At 35.6% G+C, this 21,082-nt stretch overlaps 2 protein-coding genes across 3 annotated transcripts in view; both read right to left on the bottom strand.

The window, feature by feature from the left end:
* Positions 1-247: 247 nt before the first annotated feature.
* LOC145675002 (uncharacterized) lies at positions 248-5,596 on the bottom strand. Of its 2 annotated transcripts, none has more exons than XM_081745348.1 (2): positions 4,347-5,596; positions 248-1,570 (listed from the first exon to the last, which is right to left on the bottom strand). In XM_081745348.1, exons 1-2 carry the CDS (start codon positions 4,577-4,579, stop codon positions 1,528-1,530), a joined length of 276 nt encoding a protein of 91 aa, XP_081601474.1. In that variant the 5' UTR covers positions 4,580-5,596; the 3' UTR covers positions 248-1,527. Both variants share the same exon structure in this region; 1 of them encodes a protein (XP_081601474.1).
* A 304-nt stretch (positions 5,597-5,900) lies between these two features.
* LOC145675846 (uncharacterized) overlaps positions 5,901-21,082 on the bottom strand; it is a 43,466-nt gene continuing 28,284 nt past the window's right edge. Inside the window, exon 2 of the mRNA XM_081746583.1 lies at positions 5,901-9,726. Within this exon, the coding sequence (XP_081602709.1) occupies positions 9,435-9,726 (292 nt within the window). The 3' untranslated portion in view covers positions 5,901-9,434. The remainder of the gene's footprint in view (positions 9,727-21,082) is intronic.

Genomic DNA, 21,082 nt, shown 5'->3' with positions numbered 1-21,082 from the left:
TATCCTGTTTCTAAATATATATTTATATTAGTACTACAATTATTTTGGAAGGATATTAACACGTTACACGCGCACCTGCCTCCGCAAAGACGACTTAAACGTGCACGCTGGAAGGAAGGAGAATTTAATTCCCCCACTAAAAAATAAATTATGGTTATGTTGGTATAGTTCAAGTAACTGAACAAAAGTGGAACTTATTAAACCCAATAGCTACTAGTAAAAATACTCTCATAGCACGTCAGGTAAACTAAGCTCTACATTAGTCAAATAATAGAGTTAAATCGGATATTATCAACTTTATATCTGTAAACTCGAACAATATAATTAATTGCCAAATTTTGAGAATACAAAAAATAACACAAAATAAATTTAATTTAGATCACAAAATTGAGAACTCAACTATAAAACTCATTATCATTCAAATATCGACCAGCGATAGCAGCATAGAAATAACCACAATGTTAAATGGCGTACTAACTTGCCAAGAGAAATTCTAGAAAATAATTTACTTACAGTAGGTATTCCAGTTATAAACCAAAGCTTTTTCAGCAATAAACTCACATATTCACAATTTATCAAATACACTATCAACACTTAATTTAATTTAGAAGCCGATTAGGTTTAAACATATTCAATTTTGACACCAAATATAATCGTTTTCCTTCCTATTTGATAGCTGCCTGTGATCTGACGATCCCAGGTAGCGCTGCACATGAACAAACTTATCATTCCAAAAAAATACCACCACATTGAGAACCACAGCTTTTCTTGAAATGATTTAAATCTCAAATTAGGATACTATTATTATTACAAATCGGTGGAAAACTTGCTAACTTCGTTTTAATAACAGAAAAATCGAGGATAATTACAATTTACAATTATTATTTTAGAAAATTCAAAACCTTGACTATAAATGACATATTACACACATCCGGCCCTCTCTAATTAAAAAGTTAACCTTTTTAATATAAACGTTCCTAAATTATAATCCATTTAATAAGGAATTGCCATAAGGTAACTACTAATAATATCTCCGTTAGTTAATTTGAATCATCCACTCCATCATTCATACCTAACCCCCAAAAAGAAAAAGAAAGAAAAAAAAGAAAAAGAAATGAACTAAACAAAATCAAATACTAATAATAACCAGAATCATCCATCGCCATACAAAATACATTCACTCATGGATCTCTACTTCTAATCCATCACCCGTTAATAATTATGGCAATTAACTCATTAATAAATTATAAGAATACAGCCTAGATTATTCTTCAATCTTGTCTAATATCGGATAGATTAATTTCAAATCTTATTCCTCATAAGCATTATCAAACTATTTATCAATGCTCAAATTAACAATGTTAGCTAACCTGGAAATGCAGAATTGATTTTTTTTACAGATATTGGCTCTCCAGAACATCCATTTAGGCAATAAACAATAAAAACATACTACTTACATACAGCTGACAAATTCTGCAATAATAGACAATATCCGAAACCAAACTTATTCATGGACACATACATACATCAATGGTAGTCGCGACAATACACAAAACACGGCATTGCAGGCCTGCAATAGAAATAACAATTACTATTTGATCAAAACAAATAATACACAAACAAATACATAACCAAACTAAAACTGGTAAGTGGTAACACTCTCTGACTCAGATACTCTAAATTAGCCGGATTTTTTTTATGTTGCAGTTACATCTCTTCTCTCTCGATACTTTTTAGTAAGGGCTACATGTGACCTACGAACATCATTAGGGTTAGCATCAGATCTAATTTGAACACTGTTCTGACCCAGGAATTTGACCAATGTGTACGGGCCCTCCCAACGATAAGCCAAGCTCTTATTAAACTTGTCCACCAATGACGACTTAAGTTGCGATTTTATTAATAATTTATCCCCCACCTTATAATCAACAGGAATTCTCTTTTTATCATATAACGCCTTCCTCCTCTTCCACGCTAACTCCATATTACGCATCGCCGATGCCCAAATTTCACCTTTATTCTTATCCACATTCCACTTAGTGTCAAGAGGGTCACACACATTATACCCGTATACCATATCCAATGGACTACACTTTAGTTCTGTGTGGATCGAATTATTGAGTGAAAATTCAATTTCGTGTATGCCCTTATCCCACTGTTGTTGTTTATCATGGAAAAATATCTTTAACCCATTTTTCACAGAACGTATGTATCTTTCACTCAAATTCGAAAAGGCTGCGTAAGGGGAAATCCTGATATCTTTGATTCCTTGACTATATAAAAAGTCCGTGAACAATTTAGATACAAAAATAGAGTGACAATCATGGGCGAAAGCATGTATAAACCCATGCCTACACATTAACCTATACATCTTATTTATAATACTTTGGCTGGACAAAACTTTAATAGGTTCCAGATAAACAAAACGTGAACAACCATCTACTATAATTAAACAATAACGTCCTGATTTTGATCTTGTTATTGGCCCAATTACATCTCCATACCAAAGACCGTTTACAGTCTTTTCATATTCTGATACTAGCAACCCCATCTTTTTCCTATTTCCGGCTTTTGCTAATTGACATTCGTTACAAGTGGTTACGTATTCCTTAATATCTTTCAAGATACCAGGCCATGTATAGCGCGAGGCTAATTTCCCAATCGTACGGCTCACCCCTCCGTGACCACCGGGCAAAATTTGTCCATGATAGAATTCCAACAATACTCTCCATAAATTTTTGGGAACACAAACCTTATAGGGATTCTTATATGCTTTTGTTTTCTTACAAAGTATTCCGTTTACCAATTTATAACCTTCTACCTGTTGTTTGCTTTCCAATTTTTTAATTATTTCTGACAAAAAAGGATCTTTATACTGATGCTCCTTAATAGATAAAGATGCATAGGGCATATCCCACATATTTACCATACATAGGTTTTGCATTTCCTCATCACTAGATTGTACATTCTCAATCAATTCGAAATCATGGGTGTTATATACTCTAGAAATAAAATCAGATGTTACATTTAAATTTGACGATATGTGCTTAACATCAAAATGAAAGGCAAACAACCTATGCAATAAGCTACCATATTTTTTTACACGTTTAATATTCTTGAGGGCATAAGACAAACTTTGATTATCTACTAATAATTCAAATTTATTGTGTAAATAGATTTTAAATCGTTCTAGAGTCTCTACTACTGACATCAATTCAAGCAAATAAATGGGCTTACTATAATCATAAGGACGTAATTTTCGACTGAAATACGCTACAGATCTCAAGTAGCCTTCTGAATCGTACTGTTGGATCACCCCTCCAAGACTTTTTAATGATGAATCGCAACACACTATAAACTTTTGGTTTAAATCGGGTAATTTAAGTACAATGTGGGATTCGAACATTGCCTTGATATCATCTAAGGCTTTTTTCTGGGCGGGTCCCCAATGAAATGCCACCTTAGGAGATCTCAATTAATTTATTGGATGCATTATTTCATGAAAACCAGGCACGAACCTTGAGTAATACTGCAAGAATGAACATAAGCGCAACACCCCTCGACGATTTTTGGGTGCTGGTAAGTTTCGTATAATATCTAGGCGAGCAGGATCCATTTCAAATTTATTATATTCAATAATATGACCTAAATAAGAAACTCTAGTTTGAAACATAACACTCTTATCAAGTGACAGCGTAATACCATTTTCACGAAAAATATTCAACACTTTTGTCAACAATTTCTTATGCGAAACAATATCTTTAGAAACCAGTACGACATCATCAAAAAACCACTCCAATCCTCCCTCTTTTAAGGGATATAACAAGTCTGTCATAAGTTTTGACAACAAGTAAGACCCCACAGATAATCCGAAAGGTAAATAACGAAATTGAAAAAGGCCTCTGTGCGTCAAAAACGCAGTATACTGGCGCGAATTCTCAGATATCTTCAGTTGTAGATAAGCTTTACGTAGATCGATCACACTAAAGATACGCCCTTGAGATAATTGTGCAATAACATCCTCAATAAGCGGAGTATATTGAGAATTAACCAACAGTCTGTCATTCAAACCTTTGTAATTGACTACTAATCTTCTTCCCCCACTCTTATTTTTAACTAAAAATGCAGGAAAACCCCAACAACTATTACTTTTTTCAATAATGTTCTGTTCTAACCAATCATCAATAATTTTATCCATCTCCTTCTGTTCACTACGTGAAATCGGATATGCTTTATTTCGAATAGGGGTTTTATCAGTCACTTTTAATTCATACTCAAAGTTTTTAACTGTTCCAATACGATCACTGAAAACGTCAGAATAATTAGCAACCAACTCATTTACATACCTTGGTAAATCAGGATCTTCATTCACCAACTTGGGATCGACCAAAACCTTGGTAGCCTGCCTATTAGGAGTTCTTGTATCCTCTCGTACATTGGATCCATCCCCCTGTGTACCAGACTGTTGAAAATTATGTACCACCGCCCTGGATGTAGCTCTGCTGTTTGAACCTATTTCTGCTTGCACACCATCGCGATACGCCTGATGTTCCACAAACCATTTAGAAGTCGGGACCATATGGGACCTGGAATGATTAGTTTCTGCGGCAGAATCATTTTTCTAAGGAGTAGGGGTATTATTTAACCTCACGGGAACTTTAACTTTTCCACCATCTATTATAAATTGCTTCTTGTTAATGTCTATTGTTCCTTTAAGAAAACTAATTCCGTCTATTCCTATAATAAACTTAGGTGACAAGTTTTTATGCAAAAAGAATTTAAGTTTGTAAGTTAAACCACCAATTTTTATCGGTAGAACAACACATTGATCTAAATAAAGCACTTCCTTTCCAATCCCCACTCCACGAAAAGTATCTTTAATATATTGCACTCTCCAGTTAGTGTTTTGTTCCCATTCTTTAAAAGAGTCTATATCACAAAGATTCACTGTACTGCAAGTATCTAAGGCTCCTTCTAACTTTCGTCCCAAAAAATACGCATCGATAAATGTAGCTATAGGTTTCCTATTATCTTCGGTTGACGTTCTATTCATCAAGGCCGCCTGTTGTTTTTGTTGTTGCTTTTTATACATACAATTTATAACCTTATGATCCCCGCCACAAAAATAACATTTTATTCTCTTTTTACACTCAATAGAAAAATTTGACCTGCACATTTCATCATAGACTAATTTTGATCTTTCATAATTCACATATTTAACAACTTCCTCATAAAGTTCTTGATAAGTTGATGGAATATTATATTTAAAAATTGCGTATCTAATATCTGGTTTCATACCCTGTAAAACATTCACTTTAATACCCTCTTCATTTAGAGTACCTTGAAACACCACATAAGCATCATAAATATTGCTGATATATTCTAATATATTTTCATTCTTGCTCTGAATACGTTCAACAAACAATCTATTTATTTCTCGTAAGCCTAATGGTGTCAACAGAGAAGTTCGTAAGGCACGACATACCTCCAACCAGTTATTAACATTGCCCAACAACTTAAGTAATTCTGTATTTAATAACCCAGTAGTTTTTCCAATAGCCAACATCATAATACATTCTAAGGGAAACAACCTCAGTTTATTGATTTTATAAACAGAAAGCAAAAACTGAAAGAGTTCTATATCTTTGCTTCCATCAGAAAAGGGTATATTACGAGCAAAATCGTTTACAGATTTTTGTGCTGAATGAGTTACAAGTTTACTTAAATCTGTTCTCAAAACAGAAGCATTAGTATTGCAATGTGAAATTATTTACAACTGATTCTGAAGGAAATATCTGAGTTCCAGCCAGGGGCGGATCCAGGACCGACTTCTGGGGGGGGGGGCGGTGGGTTGTCATACTGCGACTTTTAAGGGCTCCAAACTTTGGGATGGGTTTTATTTATATATATAAAATAAGAAAGTTTCCTCTTCTGGAAGGGGGGGCGATTGCCCCAATCGCCCCCCCTGGATCCGCCCCTGGTTCCAGCCAAGTGCGAACGAATTCCTCGTATTTGTGCTGATAAGCTACCACCAGCTGTTGGAAGTGAACGGCCTTGACCGCCGACTGCTGTTTGCTCGTGGCCACCTGACACCCCCGGGCGACTAGGCGAAGTCTTAATACAAACGTTATCACTCTGATTTTTATTGCCACTTGCAATAACAAATGAATCATTTTCTACCGTATTATTCTTTCCAGCGTCACTCAAAACACCAGGATCACTAGTGTGATTTTCCACACCAGGATTTGTCAATTGAGTTTGGTTAATTACTAAAACTCCAGTATCACCATTTTCGAAATGATCAAGTTCAAGACGTAGGTCATGATTAACAGGTCCGGTCGCCATCTTACGAACCACTCGGTGACGCTCAATACAATTGTAATTACTTACTATTTAACTATAATGCAACCCTTTTACAAAATAATCCGGCTCTATCTATCACATAACAAAAATTAATAACATATTTTACATTCCCACTCACCAACTGAGATCACAGGCAGCTATTTAGATTTGTAACGTATATCCTGTTTCTAAATATATATTTATATTAGTACTACAATTATTTTGGAAGGATATTAACACGTTACACGCGCACCTGCCTCCGCAAAGACAACTTAAACGTGCACGCTGGAAGGAAGGAGAATTTAATTCCCCCACTAAAAAATAAATTATGGTTATGTTGGTATAGTTCAAGTAACTGAACAAAAGTGGGAACTTATTAAACCCAATAGCTACTAGTAAAAATACTCTCATAGCACGCCAGGTAAACTAAGCTCTACATTAGTCAAATAATAGAGTTAAATCGGATATTATCAACTTTATATCTGTAAACTCGAACAATATAATTAATTGCCAAATTTTGAGAATACAAAAAATAACACAAAATGAATTTAATTTAGATCACAAAATTGAGAACTCAACTATAAAACTCATTATCATTCAAATATCGACCAGCGATAGCAGCATAGAAATAACCACAATCTTAAATGGCGTACTAACTTGCCAAGAGAAATTCTAGAAAATAATTTACTTACAGTAGGTATTCCAGTTATAAACCAAAGCTTTTTCAGCAATAAACTCACATATTCACAATTTATCAAATACACTATCAACACTTAATTTAATTTAGAAGCCGATTAGGTTTAAACATATTCAATTTTGACACCAAATATAATCGTTTTCCTTCCTATTTGATAGCTGCCTGTGATCTGACGATCCCAGGTAGCGCTGCACATGAACAAACTTATCATTCCAAAAAAATACCACCAGAGGTCATTGAGAACCATAGCTTTTCTTGAAATGATTTAAATCTCAAATTAGGATACTATTATTATTACAAATCGGTGGAAAACTTGCTAACTTCGTTTTAATAACAGAAAAATCGAGGATAATTACAATTTACAATTATTATTTTAGAAAATTCAAAACCTTGACTATAAATGACATATTACCTTAAATGACATATTGTAAACCTTTATTTAGAAATTTGAGAATATTAACCGTGATAAATTTATATATACACACAGCTATTTTGTTTGTGAAAAACATACTACCTGAATTACAGTACAGATACAACTTGCATTCGTACATACAAGGTACAATAAACTCATAGATGTACCATATAAGAGAGTCAATTAGTTGAAGAATAACTATGATGTACTAGGCATAAAATTGTATAATGGGTTACTAAGTAAATTATCTTCGAGTCTCATAAATATATTTAAACAAATTATACAATTGGCTATTAGAAAGGCCATTTTATCCATTAGATGAATACTTTGCGCAAATCAAATGTGAAAGTTGACATATTGTAATATTTTGATGTATACATTGACGTTGTCTATTGCCATAATTGGTTCAAGGACAATAAAATTATTATTATTATTATTCAAACGTGACCCTTTGGATGGAGAGCTCCTTCGTGGCTAAGCGGTTAGCGTACGCGCCTTTGGCGTGGAAGACCCGGGTTCGATTTCCGGCGGGAGCTCATGTGGTTCGGATTCCACGTTAATCAGTAGGTCCACGTCTCATATAGCCTCGCTGCTGAAAGGGACGCTAAACTAAACTCAACTCAACAACCTTTGGATGGAGATTTAACATTCACTATTTTCCACAAGGTAAGAATATGGGAAATGAAGTTCGCAGTGGTCTCACTATGCGTACATTGTGATTAACACTTAAGGTTTTTAATGCCTCAACAACAAACTCATTGAACACTTGCAAAACCAATTTTACATTCTGACGCTTCAAATTCGAAGGAAACAGAGATTTTACATATGGCCCATATCCAGATTTAACAAATTTATTTTCCTCTAATCTGTATAACATTCGCACACTTGCAAAAGGTGCTACATGAATAGCATGACCACTAAAGTCAGGGAACATCATACTGGTTTCACTGTCCTTAATATTCAACCAATTGTTTCTTATGCATTTCAATATGTGGACAGAATCAATAAGGAAAAACAAAGGTCTTGTACAGTCACATGGGTGAGGATACACAATATTCGTTTGCTGGAAAAAATGACATAGCTTTCCTATTAATAGCATTATTGTCAGAAAATACACACACTATTTTAAACCCTATTGCCTCCAACCCTACAATTAGTTTACGAATAACATTATACAGACCACCAGCTTCGACCTTATGGGCAGGTAAAATATGTACAACATCCTTGTATTTAGAGAACACACTTTGTACCATAAATGTTTGTGCACTACGTGCAACGCCATTTTCATTAAATGATGCACCGATTACATTTCCTCCCTTGTAGTCTTTTAAAGGCTTAATGTGAATTTCGTCCACCATAAGTGTAACATGCTTGTCACTTTCTTGTAACACTGGAAATTTCTCTTCAACATATTTTAAAAAGAAATCATCTAGCTTCTCGTTACCGGGATTCGCAACCTCACTCTTACAAAGTTATCTTATAGTCGATTCAAATTGTAGGATGAAATTCCCCGAGTTTCTAATGAAACGAAAAGCACATGATGACATGAAGTGTAAAAGCGACGAAAACAGAAGACAATCACTATCATACCTGTAACGTTCTTTGGGATGCATAAGTTCTATCTGGTTAATTATAAAAGACAAGTTTGTTGAATATGTTGTATCATCCCTGTCACGAACACCATTTAAAATGCACAAGACTACTTCGTAAGCTTCCTTAACTGATATCTCAGATTTTCCCAAACTTTCTGCAATACCTAAAGCAGTTTTCAAATCACTGAAATTTCTTAATACCTTCGCATTTTTTGATTTACCTTGAATATCTCTAAAGAAATACTTTAATGACATATTTTTTTCCACAGAAACATACTCCTTGATAACTGTCAGGTGAAAATTTCAAAAACATAAGCAAATCAGTTATGTTAATCACGCTCGTTTGCAGGCAGCTTCAAGTTATGAATCTTGTCTTAGAAATCACTGAATGTCAAGAATGTTCCCTTAGCTTCATACTCGCTGTAAGTTGCTTTGCTGTTCTCGATGGTCTCTTGCAAATTTTGAGGTTCTCCTCTTCGAGCCTTTTCTTCACGAGACGGTAGAGCTTGTGCTTGTGCGCAGGAAGTCGTGAGACAGGATGGACACCCTGACAAAATCTCAGGAATTGCACATTCCTTGAGTCTTGGCCTTTCAAGTTTTGCACTAAGAATCTTCCCCATTTGGTTATCCATATGACGGGTTTCCATATCAATATCCACTTCTTTAAAATTAATATGACAAACCTGCAAATAAATATGAATGGGAATATCAATAACAGGAACTCAACCTCATTACTACTGACAAGCTAAACAACCTAAATTAAATTAAAAACACGATCTCTACGGAGGAGTTATTTATTTTCTGGCTACTTCAAATGGGGGTCAGCGTTTTAGAACCACTTCTATTCGGATACATATTGTAAAAAAAAAGTATATTAGAATTTCGGAGCTAAATTCCGAATTTCCATATGCTGCCATGTGGAAATAGTTCAAAACCTATGAGAGAGTAAAATATTCTATTTCTGTAATTACGTAGAGTAGGCCACAAAAACAATAATTAATTAACCTAAGTTTTTCATTTCAAGAAAAAGGTACAAAATGAAAGTCCTCCAAATTTTAATCGCAATAGGGTGAAAATTGATTATACGTATCCACATAGTTGTAAAATTTACAGGAGAAGTTTGTAATAATATTTTCATAGAGTAGTGTGAAAATAATTTTAAAAAATATGGTGTGTCCATACCTGTGAAATGCGTATTACGTGAAAATACAGAACTGAAAGTCGGAACTGGTATACACGTATTCGCTCATAATGTAAATAGAGACGAATAGTAAATTTCTAAAATTTACGGACTTAGTAATAATATCGCAATATGTGAAAAATCGAAGTACGTTGTATTCGTACGTCCGACACGGATTTCTAAAAGAAATCGAAGTGTAACATGTTCGACATCCATTGTCTTCCATGTAATCATTGAGAACAGTGTATTAAGCGTAGGAAGGTAATTGAGGGTATACGAAGGTGAAGAGTTAAGATGTGGAAATATTGAAATGTTGGTGATGAATACGTATGCACTCAAGGATTATTTATTATGTCCATATTGGAAGTCTGAATAAAGGCTGTAATGAGAGTAAATGAAGGGACCAATCACATATGTTTGTATCATAAAAGCAGTGATTTTCCACAATCCTCTTTTACAGGTATACCCACCACCACTGACGCGTCTGCTCCCTACGGACGCACCTTTACGCTACCGCGTGCACCCCCTGCTGCGCTCCTGCCATGACTCAGTTACATATTTGTACTTTCTAGTGGCCATGTTGCACAGGTAGGTTGGTGTTTTTGTAGAAGACCTCTTAAAGAAAATTTGCTCCAGGGAATGGAAGTGCACATCTCAAAATAATTGTTGAATGTACAAGAAATGAATGCACAGACAAGGCATACATTTCATTAATTTATGTACGGATCCGTGTAATCATTCAATAGTACCATGCTTTTCTTTCTAACTTTTCTCTGACCATGGTTGTGAAACTTTCCCCATAAATGGGTTCATAAAAATGTATGCACTATCCATGTGCATTATAACAGCGCTGTCTGAAAATATTCAGGCAAGGGTTTAAATAACAGGTCCTTTCATAGAATATAAGGAAATTATTATTTCATTGTATTCATGGTCTTATAAAATAGTATGCATCCGACTGTATGTTCATTCTTTCATTTCTAAAGCAAGCTGAACTAATTTTACGTAATCTAAATTCTGTACAATGTAAGGTGGATTTGTTATCTGCACCCTCCCTTCCCAATATGGAAAATATTAAATTGTCTAAGTAAGTCTAACTGTTAAATTTTCTGTATTTTATACTGTTTAATACTTTTGAAATTTAGCACCTTTTAATGCACGTAATAATTTAATGCTGGAAGACAAACAAAATGATGCTTGAATTTCATGTTGATAACATTTTAAGTTACCGCTTTTATTGAATCTTTCACTTAGGGTAATTGCCAAATTTTGTTATCCTGTGAATTCAATAAAACTGTGTTGATACTTACCATTGAATTCTTCGTAACTATTAAATTTTGTCGTGGTATACTTTTCTTTTATTTCTTATGGAGTTCATTTTCTCGAGTGAAAGAAAATAAATGCACTTTCAGTTCTCCTTGATGGTTTCCTTTATACCTAGGAACACAACACTTATAAACCATTTTGTTTTACTTCAGTTACGAGAACAAGAATCACATTTTACATTGCAGAAGCAATCTGCCTTGATGGCCTACAGTATGTGACGTCACGCGCCCCGGATGATGTAGTTGTAAGGCCTTGTATCCAGGTGGCATTGCTCAAGTAGAGCAAATTCGTGGAATGGGCCAGGTGACAAAATAAGGATATCTAACATAATCTCAACATTATTCGCTAATACTTACGTTAAACGTGGTTCAACTGATCAAAACTTTTGGAATAAATTCTCTGAGGGATTACATGAAAATAATATCTATATAAAAAGTGCTAGAGTTATATCTGTGTGGTTAATACCGTCTAACGTTTGTGGCTAGTTCTTTTCGACAATGAGACCTCGGAAACCACAAGCTCTAGAAATGTGCTGTTTGCACGTTAATGTTCTATTTATCATTTAAGGGGCACGTTTTAAAACATAACATTAATATTGTAGGTAGGAAGAAGATAAGGTTAATTTTTTTGTGAGGCAACCAGTAGAACAGTTATGTACAGCGAGCTGAGATACATTTCAGGCATCTTTTTTAAATTTGAATAGCAAAACCTACTACATGCTGGCAATTTCAATGGCCTGAAGAGTCGCAATGAGACGTAGGCCCTACTGTTTCCAGGATTGCTCAGGATGAAAATGAAAAATTACATATCGATTAAATTTTACGAATTGATGGCCATAAACATTTACATTCTGTGCCTTGTTCTCGAATCCAACAGTCTGGAACTGTGACCAAACTCTCATCGTCATCGAAGCAAACCATTGAAAATAAATCGCACACCTTCAACCCAACGTCTGGAAAATCCCACACACGAAGACTGTGATAGACAATTGAAAAACGCAAATCGAATACAACCAACATCGAAACATTCAGAAGTAGACGGCATACCAGCCTTGAGTCCTTTGTACTTATATTTCCTCCTGGTTAAAAAGGACCGATTGCTCAGCATCCGCCCTCGGTCCGAATCCGAAATCAAGCCACCAAACGCACTAGCAACAGCAGCCCGAATACCAAAATTTATCCGCATTTGCTTACATTCGAGCGGTCATGCCGCTGTTGCAGATGGAGGGCCTAAAACTCGTTGCGGCATTATCTAATGGGGCTGCTCGGACATAAACATAGCCATTACGCAAAATAAATTCAAAATTACTAGAAGGTTTCGAAATGTGGATGTGCAAATGAATGGAGAAGATTAGCTCACTCGAGCGAAATGGGGGTGGGGAGATCAATGGAGATTAGCTGACTTGAGCGGAATATGGGTATGGAGATGAGTGAGAGGGTGGTAGAAATGGTTTCGGAGAAAAGAACAATTTTAGATATTAAGAAGAAAAAGGGAAACTGGTTAGGACACTTGTTAAGATGGCACAGTATCATAAGGGACGTGCTAGAGCGTATGGTATCAGGAAAGAAAGGGACAGGGCGAGGAAGATTACAATTAATGGATATTAAAACATAAAAAGTCGTACGTGTATGCGAAGATGTTAGTGAAAGAACATGTACTGTGGAAGCTTCTGAGTTGCGGCAGTAATTCGCTAATAATGACAGTTATTATTATTATTATCATGATATATGTGTATTTGCGTATTTAATGTTAAACTATTTGTGCTTTTGCTCGCATTCACGCAGTTCTGTACGAGTATATACCAGTCACATTTATTGCACTAAGTCAATCTGAAGTTCCACATCGTACAACAAGTGTAAAAAGAATAAATACTTCATTACTTCACATGTAGGCCTGTATATCTTAATGTTGTTAATTACAACACACTTGATTAGATTAGATGCCGAACTTTACAATCTATAAACATTTTTAAAACGTTACAATTCCAAAATTTATTGTATAATATAAAAATATGTGAACAAAATTGGGAAAATACCTAGGTCGTGATGCTTCGTCTATTAACAATATTGGGTGAGTGCTATTAATTGGAAAGAGAATTCATGTTTATGAAGCAAATATTCACAAATGCCTAACAGCAAGAAGCATTGTGTCATCTTAATACACAGTTTGAAATGGAACCAACTCACGTACTTGTTGATTGAGAAAAAAATGAAAAATATAAATAAAAGAAAAGCAGTAAGAGGAATATAACATAACAACAATTACGGAACTGAAACCAAATACCGGTACATAAACGAAGTGTTACAGTCATTTCTGCTAAAACGTTAAATTACATAAAAACTTTACCGTTTAGGAAAATGTAAAAAAAATGAAGAAAAAAGGGTAATTAATAATCCAAATCGTGATCATAAATACTTTTGTTCTATTTTCAGCTTCTGATCATGTTTATACACTCTTAATATGAAAACAAGGATTCTATGAATATGTAAACATTACTAAATTGTTGAAAAAAAAATTCTACCGAAATGAATTATTATATTCAACAACAAAATCATAATATAATATTGTAAGTGTATTACATGGGCGTGCCGGCCGCGGGGGATGAAGGTGACGCGTCCCACATAAATTTTCCAAAATGGAATTGTCCTCCCTCGGCAAGAATGATGAAATACTGGAATGGGAAAGTGATTGGCAATTAATTATTCCTGGAGTTGAGAGGAATTACAGTTTCATTGAAAAAAAATCTATAACAATTACCAGGGTATATAAAGGAGGTACAGAACATAGCGACACTGTGTTAGCTACGTCGAAAACTACCATAAAGCGTGAACAAATTTATTTGCAGCAAAAAGAAAATTTTGAAATATCTACATATTAGAATGCTACGTTTATATGTTTGTGGTCAAGAAAAGTTTATGTTTGTCGATATTTATATGTTTGTGTCAAAATCTTTTAAGAAAGGTATTTCGGAAACCACAAACTCCATAAAGTTGCCGTTTGCACTGATCGATTGCAAATTTTGTGAAGATTGTTGAGTTCGAATGGAATATATTTTTTAATGGACGCTATTTTTTATTACATTTTAAGGAGTACACGGAAGTATTGAAAATTTAAAAAGTAAAGCATCATTTCCAACGAGCTATACATCCCAACACCGCGCATTTGTAAACGAGGTCAGTATATCTTTCCGGCATTTGATTCATGGTTAAATAATAATGAAAAATGAAGCATATCTTTATTGTTTTGAGTGTTTTGTCCATTACATACTGCATGCAAGAAGGAAGAAAACACTGATCATATGATATATGAATTAGAAACTCCGCCCGGAAGTAGGCTCAAATCTAGAAAACGGTGGTAGGTATTGAAAAAATCTCACCTTTATGAGACCCCTTGCCGATTTTTTTTTTTTATCAAGACGTGCTTCAGTTGTGTCTGTAGAGGGATATGTACAGATGTTGTGAGGAATGACAAGGTGATTCTTGCTCATACTTGAATGTGCTGTGTAGTGAGCGCAGGCTGAGCTAGTATCTTTATGAAAATAGTAGATTCTAATTGAAAGTATGCAATTCTTAGTGCGTTCTGTATTTTGAACAGCTACCGCTTTGTGAAAGATTTGCAACTTGGTTCCAAGCCAAACATATTTCAAATTTCATTTAGTATTTATGAAAAGTTTCATGCTCAATTTCAAATATTTTTGCTTTAGATTTTATCTCTAGTCTTCCAAGAAAGCGGTAGCTGCAACAAATAAAATGTCGTTTTCTAAGTATCTAAAAGATTCTGTTCCCTCTATACTTGTAGCATTATAAAGAGAAAAGTGAAAATGTGGAATGAATTTTTTTATATATATTATACCGACTCTTGCTGCATTGGCTACGTGTATAAATACCATAATTATTCCGCCAATCTGGATAATCTTCGAAAATATGACTCAAAACCTGCCAAAAAGACCTTTTTCTTTGTGTGCGGGTAACATAGGTCTTTTTGTGTGTTTTTTTCAATATACTGTTGAACGTTGTCAATTTGGCTGTGCTCGACTCCACCACTGTTTTTGAAAGGGCATGTTTTGCAGCGTGTTTTCTCCAACAGTAATGTTATTTAAACAGCTGTGTTGATTTGTGTTACTGTGAATATAACGTTGATATGAAGTTTTTCATTTGTTGTTTTTTTGTTTAGTGTTGTTTTATTTGAAATGGATCAATTTGTCATAAGAAAAAGAAAAGACAGCACGTGGACCAAAGTAGTGAAATTATTAAAGAAAAGAAGGGAAAGATTAATTCAAATGATTGTTCAGCTGACGGATTACAAATTTAAATTGACAATGTAAATTCAAATCTTGTATTTTTCACAATCACAACAGTGGCTATAGAAGAAACCTCTCAATCTCCACGTCTAGCAAATGGTTTAGATTCTCCCCACCCTTCGAACTTTAAAAACACAAATAGATTTTAGCGTTACCTGCAAACTTTCCACAACAGCCTATGAAAGTTCGAACATTGAAATTTGTGTCAATTTGAATCCTTCCGTGGCTGCACGTCGATCCAAACAAAATGAACGTCGTTTTCTGTTTTTAGTGCATGGATATATTGAAAAATAATTTAAAAAGTTCTTACTAAAACCACTAGAAACGATTTCTCTACTGTAGATTTTGCAACTGGAAGAAGGCTAAAGAGAAATTCCTTATACACGAAACTTCAGAGTACCATAAAGTGGCTGTACTACGCTACGCGCAGACATCAAATCCAATAGCAAACCAACTAACCAGACATATTTTAGATGAACAACTGAAGGCGAGGATATTCCTGGAAGAAATGTATTCTCAAGTATACGTTATCTTCCAAGACAAGGACTCGCATTTATAGGACATGGCTCCCGGTTCAGGAATTTCTTTCAGTTGATGAGCCTTCGCTCTAAAGATTTTCCACAATTGAAAAGCTGAATAAAGGGAAACATGAAAAGATGTAATTTCATGGATGTGAAAATCCAAAACGAATTTCGAAGCTATGAGCCAAGAAATTGCTTTTCATATATGTAACAAAACAAAATCTCATAACACTGATCTCTATTGTGTCTGAGGGTTTCCGTGATGTGAATGGTGAAGAACAAGTATTTGTGCCAGGTGAGTTGATGAAGATCTCTGACCTCATGAAAGTTTTCTTGGGTTCTACAATATATCAAAAAACTACTAGAGAGTTTATAACCTCAGTTATTCTGGATGAGATGGTGAGACTCCAGCTTCCCATTGTTTAACTCAGAGAACAACCTTATGATGGCTCTGGAAATACGAATGGTGCAAACGTTAGTGTTTTATCTATCACATGCAAAGAGCAACTTCTGGCCTTGTACTACGTACATTGTAAAGCTCACAGTACTAATCCTGTTAGGGGTGCCTATAGTGCGTCCGAAATAGTGAGAAACCCTTTGCAGTGGGTGCATGAACTAGGAGTACTATTTTCGCAGTCACTTTAGTGAGGTAAAGATTTTCTGCTCTGATTGAGGCTAATGCTTGTAGTCTCCTCTCAAACATTGAAAACATTAAACGTTTGTGTTCCACTAGGTGAGTTTGTATACACTCAGTCTAATAATGGGAGTTGCTTAACATTATGAAGAAATTCTCTCTACATTGGAAAAGATGAAGACTGACGGAATTTTCAGCATATCTTCGGGATCAGAAGTTGGGATTTTCAAGTAGGATCTACGTTCCTTGGACTCATATGGCAAGATAATATATTATCATCAGGTTGGAGCTTTTTAAGAGGACTCAAAGACCAAATTTCAGTGTCAAAATGGGAAACAATACAAATCATAAATGAAAAAATGAACTTCAAAAATAGGTTTAGTCGCTGATCATAAGTTCATTGTATTGTGGTGAAACCCACAAATCAATATCATCACTCTGGAAACCCCATTAATTTTAATAAATATTGTTAACAGTACCATAAATAGGATTTGTCGGGTCGCTGGAATATAACCTGTTATCACCATTGACAGGGTTTATCTATCATAACTTGCAGCACTTTAATTCGTTATGTGACATTTTGAAAATGGGGGCGGGGGTGCAATGCCATCAGCCTTTCTGCAAGTTTGGTGTACAACGTTGAGTGAAGTGTAGTGTCCCCCCAGAAACTTCTTTGGTGGGCACGCCTATGTGTATTACATCCCCTGTTTTCCACAATTTGGTCTATGAATATTGACTTCCATGTCACCTAAGAAAGCTTCAGCTGAATCGGGAGCCATTTAGTTTTCTATTAATTTGATACACTCAACAGTTAAAAGTGTTACATCGTTTTTTGAATCGGATTTCAGTTTTAATAATAACAAGTATCTGAGTTAGAAGTGGACCCGAGAGTTGCAGTTTCAAGCATGCGAACATTTTCCTCTTTGACGTCTACTGGTTTACATCGTTTTCTGTAAGTTCTACTGGATCATCGACATAAAAGTGGTCATGTTCAGTTTCGTTGAAAGAGATTCCGTTGGAAATATTTTACAATCCCTTTCCTCTTCTTCATCTTCTATCGTGGTAGTAGCTTCTAATTAATAATTAACTATGTTTCCGAAATGTTACTTTCGGAAGTATAATTTTTAATTCTTTTTATTACTGTTTCACTATCTTCAAATACTTTTTAAATCAATATGATAATAATTCACACACTGTTTGAAGATCATTCTGAAAACATTCATCTCGAAGCAATCTCTAAAGGAAATTAAATCTAAAAAAAAGTATTTGTTAGACAATATGTAGCATTCAATTTAGTGGGGACATAACTTACGTTCAAAATAAACAACAGTTCTAAATAAGTAATAAAAAATGAAAAATACTTAGTATGGTACAAGAAGCAGAAAACAGTTCTTGTTATCTTTATACAATATGAAAGTATTTTGCGAGAACACAGCATGATATACGAAACTAAACAACATTCATTACCCTGTGTTCCTACATAGTACATTTTGAAAGTTATCCCACTTCAATACTAAAAATGAAGCAAAAGTAAGGTTAGGTGAAATTGATAGAGGCTAGTTATTACAATGAACTACGTAATCACTAATATATATATATATATATATATATATATATATATATATATATATATATATATATATATATTCATCCTCACGGCATTGTCAAGGCTCTATATTTGTATTTTACATTTAAAGTTGCAACCGGGTGTCTCTGACTGCCGTATTCGGTAGCCCGATCATCACCCCTGTTCTTCGCGCGCAGAGTCATTGGAAGAACTGAAAACGTACTCTGTACACAAACAGTTTATGGTTGTGAACTCGGAAAGCCTGGTACTTCTGCTTGTCAAGGTCAAAAAGTGGGAGAAAAAATGATGTGTAGAAAGTAAAGAGGGTGCAACAGTGTCTGATGCTTGTAAGGGAACATATTCATTTGTAGTTCGTGCACATTCCGCCTGGAGCGCTACTGTGGCACAACGTATATTGTAACTGTATAACTCTTGTACACCGCTAGTAGGTCTATTGGCGTTAGTGACGACCGAAACTATGTTGTCAGCTCTGACTGCGATAAGGCACTGCCGTGCTGCTTTTGCTTTCCTTTTTCCCCTTTTTCATTTGTGAGACGCCAAACATGTTTTTGCTTGTTGCACGCGCTGAACGGGTTCCTGCGAGCGAAGTATTTAAGAAGTTGACTACATATTCTTGTTTGCGATAGTTTTAAATTGGTTAACTGTTGAAAAATATACGAAAATAAAGCTGTACTTGTTAAGGTATATTAGTCGACGACGTAGCTACTGACAGTGTTGATTACAGATTTTCTCGAGGAAGAATTTAATTACAGTAGAGGTGAAAAGGAGACGTCCATTTAGACAGCCCCCCCCCCTTATCAGACTCAATCGGAAATGGTATCAATCGTTTGTACACAAATGTGCAGGCGAAATTTTCGTTTCTACACAATTAGGGGCGCAGTCAGAACGAAAACAAAGTGGGGGCTGTCTAAATGGTAGCCCCCCACCATGTCCAATTCAATCACAAATTGTCGCAATCGTTTTTGTACATCGTTTGTACAGAAATGTGCAAGAGAAATTTTCGTTTTACACAATAAGGGGCGCCGACAGAACGAAAACAAAGTGGGGGCTGTCTACGTGGTAGCCCCCACCATGTCTAATTCAATCACAAATTGTCGCAATCGTTTGTACATGGTTTGAACAGAAATGTGAAGGCGAAATTATCGTTTGCACACAATTAGGGGCGCCAGCAGAACGAAAACAACGTGGGGGGCTGTCAAAATGGAAGCCCCCCCACCATGTCCAATTCAATCACAAATTGTCGCAATTGTTTGTACTTCGTTCGTACAGAAACGTGCAGACGAAATTTTCATTTGTACACAATTAGAGGCGCCGCCAGAACGAAAACAAGTGGGGGCTGTCTAAGTGGTAGTCCCCCACTATGTATAATTGAATCAGAAATTGTCGCAATCGTTTGTACATCGTTTGTAGAGAAATCTGCAAGCAAAATTTTCGTTTTTAGACAATTAGGGGCGTCGCCAGAACGAAAAAAAGTGGGGGACTGTCTAAATGTTAGTCCCCCCAAAATGTTCAATTCAATCACAAATTCTCGCAATCGTTCCTACATCGTTTGTACAGAAATGTGCAGGCGAAATGTTAGTTTGTAGACAATTAGGGGCGCCGCCAGAACGAAATCAAAGTGGGGTCTATCTAAATGGTATTCCCTTCCACCATGTCCAATTTAATCACAAATTGTCGCAATCGTTCCTACATCGTTTGTACAGAACTGTGCAGGCGAGATTTTCGTTTGTACAAAATTAATGGCGCCGCAAGAACGAAAATAATGTGGGGGCTGTCTAAGTGGTAGCCCCCCACCGTATCCAATTCAATCACAATTTGTCGCATTCGTTTCTACATCGTTTGTACAGAAATGTGCAAGCCAAATTTTCGTTTGTACACAATTATGGGCGCCGCCAGAACGAAAACAAAGTGGGGGCTGTTTAAATGGTAGCACTTCACCATGTCAAATTGAAGCAAAAATTGTCGCAATCGTTTCTACATCATTTGTACAAGAATGTGCAGGCGAAATTTTTGCTTGTACATAAATGGGAGCGCTGTAAAAACTGAAACAAATTGGGGGCTGTCTAAGTGATAGCCCCCCCAAATGTCCAATTCAATCACAAATTGTCGCAATCGTTTCCACATCGTTTCTACAGAAATGTGAAGGCTAAATTTTCGTTTGTACATAATTAAGAGCGCCGCCAGAACGGAAAAAAGTGGGGGTCTGTCTAAGAGATAGCCCCCCCCACCATGTCCAATTCAATCACAAATTGTCGCAATCGTTTCTACATCGTTTGTACAGAAATGTGCATGCGAAAGTTTCGTTTGTCCGTAATTAGGGGGCGACGGCAGAACGAAAACAAAGTGGGGGCTGTCTAAATGGTAGCCCCCCACCATGTGCAATTGAACCACAAATTGTCGCAATCGTTTGAATATAGTTATAGAGAGATGTGCAGGCGAGATTTTCGTTTGTACCAGGGCCGGCGCTAGAAGTTTTGCCGCCCTGGGCGG

Source organism: Thermobia domestica, chromosome 18 (genome assembly GCF_964235325.1).
Source record: "Thermobia domestica chromosome 18, izTheDome1.hap1.1, whole genome shotgun sequence".
NCBI lineage: Eukaryota > Metazoa > Arthropoda > Insecta > Zygentoma > Lepismatidae > Thermobia > Thermobia domestica.
Note: the sequence above shows the minus strand (reverse complement) of the source record. Positions and strands in the feature narration are given on the sequence as shown.